The sequence below is a fragment of the Aptenodytes forsteri genome, unplaced genomic scaffold (genome assembly GCF_000699145.1).
Source record: "Aptenodytes forsteri isolate BGI_AS27 unplaced genomic scaffold, ASM69914v1 Scaffold54, whole genome shotgun sequence".
Lineage (NCBI taxonomy): Eukaryota > Metazoa > Chordata > Aves > Sphenisciformes > Spheniscidae > Aptenodytes > Aptenodytes forsteri.
Genome location: NW_008796044.1, coordinates 9,499,508 through 9,509,215, shown reverse-complemented (window position 1 = coordinate 9,509,215; position 9,708 = coordinate 9,499,508). Strand labels below are relative to the sequence as shown.

The 9,708-nt window shown below is 60.5% G+C and overlaps 1 protein-coding gene across 1 annotated transcript; it reads right to left on the bottom strand.

Annotated features, from left to right (window-relative positions):
• Positions 1–2,255: 2,255 nt before the first annotated feature.
• CLTB (clathrin light chain B) lies at positions 2,256–9,705 on the bottom strand (the record flags this gene model as incomplete). The annotated part of the gene is made up of 6 exons (XM_009286027.1): positions 2,256–4,458; positions 4,953–5,006; positions 5,446–5,557; positions 5,841–5,958; positions 7,830–7,876; positions 9,681–9,705. Coding segments are annotated over 6 exons (528 nt in total), but the record flags the coding sequence as incomplete, so codon positions are not given.
• Between the last annotated feature and the right edge of the window lie 3 nt (positions 9,706–9,708).

Below are 9,708 nucleotides of genomic sequence, written 5' to 3'. Positions count from 1 at the left end.
AAACCCAAGGGGCTGCCCGCCGGGGAGGCACCTCGTGTTTGAGGGCGTTGTCTGGCAAGCCAGCCACGCTCCGGTGCGGGGGGATGTGGGGGGGGAGGCGGGAGGAGGCGGGAGCTGGACCTCGCAGCCCCTGCCCGGCTCCGCTGACCCGTCCCTCCGTCCTTCTCTGCAGGCTGCCTCTGCACCGTCGGCGTCCTGACCTACGGACTGATCAGCTTCCAGAGAGGCAACACCCGTCGGTCTCAGCTGATGATGCGGGCGCGTATCCTGGCCCAGGGCTTCACCTTCGCGGCCCTCCTGGGAGGCATGGTGGTCACAGCCATGAAATCTAGAAAGTGAAATCAGGCAAGAGAGAAGCTGCGGCCGCGGGCCTGCGCCCGCCAGCCTGTGCCCCAGCTGGCAGGGTGGATTCTGGCTGCGGATGGAGTTTTCTGAGAGACAGTTGTGATGTCTCGGTGGAGCCAGTTGTCAGAGAGGCTCTGTGTTCCAGACCACTGGAAATGCGGCTAATACACCTCTGTGATTAACCTAACATTTGGGCCGTGGCATTTTTTGATTCCCTTAGAGCTTATCCTCCTGCAACACTGGAGGCTGCGCCTCACTAAGGCTCTCCACCCCCGTCAGACCTCTTGTCCCTGCTCGGTGCTGTCACGGTCTGTTAAAATTGTGTCCTGTGGGTCGTGGTCTGCACTGAGGTGTGGCTTTAGTCAGGCGGTGCACCAACATTTGAGAAATGAGCTGCCCGGGTAGGAAGGAACAGCTCTGTTTATGGCTTGATCCTGGCAGGACAGAGTTCACGAGCAGCGGGTGAGTTGCCTGGGGACAGTATGTAATCTGTTTGGTTGCAACTGGTGAGTAATAAAGTGAATTGCAGTGAGATTCTGACTGATACTGGATTGCAGAGCATTGAGAAGCCAGAAGAGTAAACAGTGTAGGAAGGAAGGGGAGCAGGCACGGCTGCCTTGAAGCTGTGGTGATGCAAGCAGGACACAAGAGAGGTAACTCCCTGTGAAAACAACTTGGGAACTTGCATTTCCGAAACAGGGCCTGGCCGCGTTCTCTGGGACGTGCTGCTGCTTTGGCTGCTCTTGCCGGGGAGTCGGTTCCTGCGCAGCTCGCTGCTTCACGTGAGCTGGAACTGGCTGCTGAGCAAGTGCCCTGTTCCCAGAGGGAGCTGCACTGCCTGTGTCGTGACAACCATCGTCACGGGCGGCTCCAAGTCCTGCCATTGGTGTTGGAACACTTGGATCACACCAGGGGTGTTCAGTGAGCAGCGAGGCTAACAAGACTTTGCTCTCCCGTGTCAGGGCCGCAGAGCGGGGAGGAAATGGGGCCGTAGGCTCTGTTTGCTGTGTGGCTGCGGCGGCTTGTCCCTACCTGTAGGCAGAGCGTATCTCTGCAGGGGAAAGGGGCACAGACACTACTAACTGCACTGCAATGTTGAGCTGCCTGGGGCGTTTCCAGGCTTTGCTGTCTGGGTGTCTGCACATTGGTGCCTGCGCCCCGGCCCTCCCTGACCTGCAGTGGCTTTGCAGCTGGCTGCCTGGCAGCTTGCTGATCCTGCTTCGCCCTTACAAGCAGCTCTGGAGGAGAGGGTGAGGGGTAAACTCACTCTGCCCATGAACGAGCGCTTGGTTTGTCCCATCTGGGGAACCATGCTGGTGGGCCTCGACAAGGACAGGGTGAAGGCTCTCGCCCACCAGAGCTGAATTCTGAAATGCGAGGGTGGGGGACAAGCCGTTGCCGGTGCCGAGCGGTGTGAGCTCCACCTCAGCACGAGGGAGCCCGGTGCTCTGCCTGCTGTGGCACCGTGGCGCTGCCTGCCTTCCCTGGTTGGCTGCCTGCTCAGCACGTCTTTCCCAGGAGAAGCTGCTTTTGGCTGCCTCGCTGGCACTTCCAGCCCAGCCAGCTTGGGGCAGGGGCGTGAGGCAGCTGGTGGGCAGATCTGCGAGTGCAATCCCTTGGCAGCCCTGGCAGCCTGGAGACGGGCACAGTGGGCTGGGGAGCAGCTCAGCCCATCTGGACAAGCAGGAGCTTGCAGCTCCCTGGGGGCAGAGCAGAGCCCCCCTGGTCCTGCTGCCAGCGCTTCTGCCCCGGCCTAGCGCAAACCCTCTGGCCCTTCCCCTCGTTCCTCTTTTTTCCTGTAGGACGTGGCTCCTCCAGCCCCATCCTTTCCGCAGGAGGCTTCGTGGCTGTGGGTTCTCCTAAACACACGCGTGTGTATTGCTGAAGCAGAAAGATGACAGCGCCCTGTAGGATTGGAGTTGTCGGTTTATTGAAACAGGTGATTTGAACAGTCACAGATACCAAAGCTGAGGGGATGTAGAACAGCTGTGGGCATGGCTCCCCGGGAGCTGGCTGCCCCTGCCTGACATGGGGTGCACAGCAGCCGGGGCACCCAGGGGCCCGGCTGCCTGCAGGGGCTGGAGGGACAGAGCGCAGGGGGGCTCTCCGCCCCTGGGAAGCAGCCAGAGGCGCTTCCCGCTGCTCTGCAGTGAAAGGCGGAGGCAGGCAGCCAAGTCTCGAGGTATCATGCATCCGTGTCCATCCCGCACTGCAGCAGAGCTGCCTACGCATGCTGGAGCGCAGGGGGACAGAGTAAGAGCGATCAGCCCTATGGACAAGGTGGCACAATCCCAGCACACAACACCGAGTGACTCCCTGTGCACCCATTTCCCTTCCCTTCCCAGCCCACTGCTGAGCCTGTGCCCCAGAGCCAGGGGTGCCCGGTCACCCCACGAGGGCTGCAGCAGCAGGGCAGGTGACCTTCCTGACTTGAGTCATAGCTGCAGGGCGGGAGAGCTCTGCATACTTGCTTTTTGGCTGAGCAGGGCTCTGCAGTGAGGCTCAAGCAAATGTTTTGTGGGCTCTGCTACGTGTCCCCCCAGCCCACCGCTGTGAGCCCTTCCCAAGCCCCCGGCAGGCCAGATCTGGGGCACAAGCTCCAGACTTCACCACAGCAGGGTGCACGCAGGCCTGCCCCTCTCCTGCTACGCAGTTTTGCAGGTTTCCAGGGCTGGGCCTCCGAGCCGGAGGGGCTGGTGCCGGCCCCACCAAGCAGAGGAGAGAAAGCCGGTGTTCGGGCTGGAAAGTCTGCGGGGGCGGGGAGTGGGCCTGAGGAATCTCGCCACGCTGCTTTAGGTGTGCAAATCCAGCAGGGGGCTAGAGAGAAGCCACAAAGCAGCTGCAGACAGATGTGCAGCTTGTTCTCCAGGGACAGCACAAGCCCCAGCACCAGAACTCTGCCCAATCCTGCTCTGGGCCCCTGGGTTAGGGAGCTGGGGGCTCAACCTGCCCCACAGCAGCTGGACCTTCCTTTGTGCTTCCCTGCAACCACACATCCTCCATCTCCCACCCTAGTAGCAGGGGAAGCAGCAGAGCAGAACTAAGGGCCCCCAAAGCCTGGCACCCCACATTCCCAACTGCTGGTGGTCTTGGGGAAGGGACAGGAAACATCCTCCACACTCACCCCATGGCCCCTTCCCAGTGCCCTGCGCCACCATACTGCCTGGCACCAGTAGCCCCCAGGATGGACGGGACACGGACACTGCAACTGCTGCTCGGAGCCCCACCAGCTTTTTGGGGTGCACAGCCAGGCTGGGGAGAGGTCTGCTGGGCTTGGGGCAACTGCTGGCAGTCCCAGCCCAGCCTGGGTGCCTGCACTCACATTCCTCAGTCCCTGCTAGCCCAGGAGCATCACGCTGTGGCTGTGCTCCCTGCAGGACCTTGCAGTGCGGAGCTGAGTCAGGACTGTTTCTCCACCCTCCCAGCCAGCTCTGCTCTAAACCCTGCTGGAAAGGCAGAGGGGAGGCCAGGGGTCCCACTAGGATTGCTGCCTTGGGGCTAGGACCCAGGCCCAGACACGGGGCTGCCATGCCTGCACTCGCCCAGCGCCAGGACAGCCACAGGCGGGTTTATTCCCAGCACAGGGGTGAGGTGGGGAACACGGGGTGGGGTGTTCCCCCTCTCACTCAGCCAGGCCCCTGGGCACAACCTCCCGCAGAGCCCAGGCCGGGGGCTCCGCCGCTAACTCAACTCTGCCACCCAGTGTCGCTTCTCGGGGAAATGCCACAGTAATAAATAAGTGTAAAAAGAGACCGATGCACCTTTTAAGCAAAGGAAAACCATGGGGAGAGTTACAACCAGTGACTCGAGCACAGCCGAGGCGTACACCAGGGAGCAGGGGGCAGGCAGGGTGAGGCCCCTCGTGGGCTGGCCCCACAAAGCCGCCCTGCTCGGTGAGCCTGGCCTTGCTCTGCTGCACTCCTGGCTGTGCCAGGCAGCAGCTAGCGGGACAGGGGCGTCTGTTTGAGGGAGATGAGCACCGAGCGCATCCGCGAGACATCCTTGCTCTGCTTGCTGCTCTTGGGGTTGAAATCACAGAGCTGGGCCACCTTCTCCCACTCGGAGCCCGGGGTTTCCTCCTTGGACTCCTTCAGGAATGCTTCCTCCGAGGCCCTGCGGAGATGTTGAGGGTTGTGACTGGCAGATCCCTTTCCAAGGAGACCCTCCCCTCTGTCTGGGAACCCCTCATGTCCTGGCTTCTTGTCCCCTTGCTCCAGCCGATGAGCTCAGGATCCTCCGGGATCCAGAGACACACGATGCTCAAGGCTGCTGTTGGCTGCACTCCCCCAAGATATCGTTCATCCAGGGGCACGGGGGTGTCTGCCTGCTCCCAAGACTTCTCCACCCCCCAGAGCTGTCCCCCAAAAAGCACAAGACCCCACAGCTTTGCCTCTTCAACCAGCCCCCACAAGGGCATTTCCAGGAGCTCCACTTGCCTCCTAAGACTCCACCATTTGGAGACACTCAGCTGCAGCATCCTCCCTCCAGGACCTCACCAGGGCCCAGTACCTCCCAGCTTCCCCCCCTTCCCTTGGCTGGGCAGCCAGTGCTGGGGCCAGGACCCCCAGACCCTGTGGGGCAGGATACAGTCTATAAGAGGCACATACACATAGCCAATCACATCGGCGTCCGGCTGCTGGTAAAAGGCTTTGTCAGCGATCCTAGCCCCCGAGGCACAGAGAGAGAGAGAACGCAGAGCAGACAGGCAGGCAGAGGGTTAGAAAGAGAGAAACAGAGAGGGGGTTAGCGTCCTCCTGCAAGAGTGTGACCATCACAGCATACACGGCACCAGGAAAACCTGCCGGTGACAGCAGGGCTGCGCAGACAGTGCCCCAAACCTGCCCTGATGCGAGGCCCACACGAGGGGCAGGAGGCACTGAGATCCCACTGTGATCCCAGTGTGGTCCCAGCCAGGGTGGCTCTGCACAGCCACCAGAGCCGCTCAAAGCCCCGGGGCCTCTCCCCTTGCCTGGCAAAGCTCCGTCCCCGCAGGGCTGGGCCCCGCTGTGGGGCAGAGGCCCCCAGACATCCCAGGAAGGCAGATCTGGCTGCACAGCAGCTCCCGTTGCAGCCCTTGCAGCCACGCTGAGCCTAACATACCTGTTGTTTGCCCAGTTCTTCTCCATCTGCTCATTCTGACGCAGGTTCCACTCCTCCAGGTCCTTCTTGGCCTTCTCACGCCATTCCTGCTCAGTCACCTTTGATGCCGCATCTAAGGCCAGGGCGAGACAGACCCCATCAGCCAGCTGGGCAGCCCCTTGGCAGGCAGGACAGCTGCAGCCCCCCAGGCCTGTCCCTGATCCCAACTAGTACTGTCTGAAAGGCGTCACTGCCCCAAGGACAGCAGATCCTTGGCAGGGGCACCCACAGGGCATGGGGCACGAGACACCTCTCTGGGATGCAGCAGGGTCACCGCCAGGTGAGGGACCCCGAGGGCCCTGACTGCCATGTCACAAGGTGCCACGAGCGTGGCCACACACAGCCTTGGGTCTCACCCAGCTCCTCGAGGCGCTTCTTCTGCTCCTCCCTCCACTTGCGGATGCTCTCAGGTTCCTGGGTCAGCCGGTCAGCCTTGGCTATGGCTGCGTAGGCATCTGTGGGGCCGTTGGACTCCTGCAGGACACAAGCACCTCACCATCAGCACCAGCTCCTCCCACAGCCCAGCCCAGCCACCTTGAAGGGCTGGCAGCAGGGCAGGACTCCACGCTCCCAGCACTCGGACAAGCCAAGACAGGAGGTAGGGAAGGTGACAGCCTGGGACATCTGGGACAGTGTCCCCAAAGCGCTGCTCAAGCTGCTGTCCCAGCTCCCAGGCCCTGCCACCCAGAAAGACTTCCCAGCATTCCCCTCCTTGACTTGCTGCTCACTGCCAACACAGCTCTCGCATCCCCTGGGCAGCCCCACAGCAGAGGACAGCCACCAGCTTTGTGACATGCTCCTGTCGTGGTTTAACCCCAGTTGGCAACTGAGCACCACACAGCCGCTCGCTCACTCCCCCCCGGTGGGATGGGGGAGAGAATCGGAAGGGTAAAAGTGAGAAAATTCATGGGTTGAGAAAAGAGTAGTTTAGTAATTGAAATAATAGCATAATAATAATAATAATAATTGTAATGGAAAATAAAACAACGAGAGAGAGGAGAAAAAAAAAAACAGGGAAAGGAAAAAGATTGATGCAACCGCTCACTACCCGCTGACCGACAGCCAATCAGTCCCCAGGCAGCAATCGCTGCCCCCCGGCCAACTCCCCCCGGCTTATATACTGAGCATGACGTCACATGGCATGGAATATCCCTTTGGCCAGTTTGGGTCAGCTGTCCTGGCTGTGCCCCCTCCCAGCTTCTTGTGCACCTCCTCACTGGCAGAGTATGGGAAGCTGAAAAGTCCTTGACTTAGTATAAACACTGCTTAACAACAACTAAAACATCAGTGTGTTATCACATTATTCTCATGCTAAATCCAAAACACAGCACTGTGCCAGTTACTAGGAAGAAAATTAATTCCATCCCAGCCGAAACCAGGACAGCTCCCCACCAGCACCTGGCTTCCCTGGCCCTGACTTGGGCCGAGGCAGCTCCAGGACTGAGTGTCATTACAGGCTTGGCCACAACAGACAGGGACAGCCCAGGTGAGAGGCAGAGCCCAAGGGAGGTACAGCTCTCTGCCTCCGAGCCGAGCTGCCTGTGTGGCTCCTGCCAGGCCCAGCACCACGCTGGCTCAGCACCTCTCCTAACACCTTCCGCTGGCCAGGATGCCCAGCCTGACACCGAGCTCAGCAATGGGATTACGGCTTTCCTCCAAGATTCCCAATCTAATTAAGTCTGTCCCATCTCTAATGTGATTATCATCCCATAAACTAGGCACGGGCAATGCACATGCCACACTGCTAGGCACTGAGTGGGGCGAAGGGCTTGTCAGATGCTGGCACAGCTTCTCCTGTAGCCAGCAGAGCTGGGCTTCGGGCTCCCAAAGAGAGCTGACACCCAGGCGGGTGGCCCCCATGAAACACCCTTGGCCATGGGGCAAGTGAGTTTAATGGGAGGTGCTGCCAGGACTTGGCAGCAAGGCCACAGCAAAGCAAGTGTCCCATGGCAGCCCTGTCCTGCCTCTGGACTCTAAGAGATGCTCCTGACTGCCCCGGAGGCCTCCAGGAGCTACCCAGGCTGGAGAGAGGGGGCTTCTGTGGGGAATGGAGGATTTGTCATCTGCTCTTAGGGCCCAGGCACTCCTTCAGGACACAGGCCACCTGCAAACAGATTTGGGGCAGGTCATGGCAGGTGGGACCAATCTTCTCTTCAATGAGGGGTGAGAATGGAGCAGCCAGGACTCCCCCATGAGACCCAGACCTTCCCAGGAGCACCATAGCTGTTCTGGGGCTGGATAGCAAAGTCCAGTCAATCCTGGGGGCAGAGCAGCAGAGTGCTGGCCCCATACCCACCCAATCCCCCTTAGCATTGCTGAGCCAGGGCAAGGGGCTGAGCTCTCACCTGAAAGACATCTCCATTGACAGTGGCTCCTCCATTCTGGAAACCAGCTAGAGAAAAAGGAAGAGAGAAAGACAAACACAACTATGGCAGCTGCAGGTGTTCCCAGAGGGGCTGGTGTTCATGAAACTGAAGCAAATCAGTTCCTGGGAGTTTGGCTGTGCCATTTCCAGCCCAGCACACCCATCCACAACAGCCCCACATATGTGGGCCAGGCCCCATGGTCTCCTGTCCTTGGTGGGATTCAGCCAGCACTTCTCTCTCTCCCAGACAAGCCTCTTGGGGCATTTATGTCTTTATGGCGTTTTCACTGGTGTTTTATCTTATCTGAAGATTACGGAAATTGTTCCAGGCACGGGGCTGGACACAGGCAGGTGCTCTGACTGTAGAAAGACAACCTGACCAACCCCAACCTGCAAGCAGCTAGGCAGAGGCTGCCGATGGACACAGACAGCTGACCCAGAAATGTCAGCTGAGTGCCCAGCAGCACAGGGCTGCGACGGGAAGGCAACCCTGCCAGGGACAGAGCCCACAGAAACACTGCAGTGTGCTCCACCAGGAGAGGAGGGTAGGAGGGCATGCCAAGGTCCTCGAGAGCCCACCTGGGGGCACGTCCCTGGGACGAGCTGCAAGTTAGGGCTGGGAATGAGGCACCACTGAAACCCACAGCTGGGGTACAGCCCCATCTCCCCCCCAGCCCAAGCTGCACACCAGGGCCACAAGGCCAGCCCCGTGCAGGGCTCTCCGCTGCTAGGCAGAGAAGAGGCTTTGAAGGAGGCAGACTCTAGGCTCTGAGCTGCCACAGCTCTGATGACCACAGGGCTTCTACCGGTCAGCTAGCTCCAGGCACAGGCAGTTGCACAGCCACAGTGCAGCTCAGGCAAGCGCCATCCCCACAGTGCCCCCCCAGCCACAGTGCAGCTCAGGCAAGCGCCATCCCCACAGTGCTCGCCCCCACGGTGTGGCTCCGACTACACCCAGCTCCAGCCTGTCTGACTGCATTTATCACCACAGCTGTCAACACCTCGCTGGGCCCAGGTCTGCCTCCGCAGCCCTGTGTGCGGAGAGGTGAAACCACTGCTCCACAGCCAGCACAAGGAGGCCCTGTGGGCCTGGGTTAGGGGAAGGAGTCAGAGTACTGTGGCAGCAGCGTCCCTAAGTCCATGTGGAGAGCAGACCCCGGGCCCCTGCTACGTACCAAAGGCCCCACGGACTGGAGGCAAGAGATCAAGATTAGCACCTTCTACCTGCAGGGCCTGGGACCACAATGTCCCCAATGGAAATGCCTTCCATTTTGCACCCCAAAGGGCTCTCCTGCCTGTGGGGACAGTGACAGGGTTGTCATTGCTCCTCAGCTCTGCCTGGATGCCTCTCACTTTGCCCTAGCTGGGGGCACTGAGACACAGAGACAAGGGTCCATCCAACCCAAGGAGCCCAGCCTGAGCACACGGGGGAGGAATAGCCCCACAGCTGGCAAGTTCCAGCTCAGGGTTCCCCCCACATCCTGAGGCTTGAGAGGGAACCCCAACATCAAGCCCTTTGGGACCAAGCACAGGCCCTGGATAGTCCTTGTTGGGATGTAGGCCTGGTCCATTGGAGAACCCCATCACCTGCCCATTGGGGATGCAGCATGGACCCCATCACCCACTGGGGGTGCAGTGCATCCCACGGGGAACCCCAGTCCCACGGGGGGTGCAGCCTGGCGGGCACCCCTCCCTGTCCTCGGGGCAAGAGGGGGCACAGTCCTCCTTTACACCCACGGGGTGGCAGCCCCCCTCCGTGCCCACCGGGCGCGCAGCCAGGAGAACCCCGCGGGCCCCCGGCCGTGCCAGCCCGGCGCAGCGCGGCGCTCACCCGGTTCCGGCGGGGCTGCCTGCCCGGC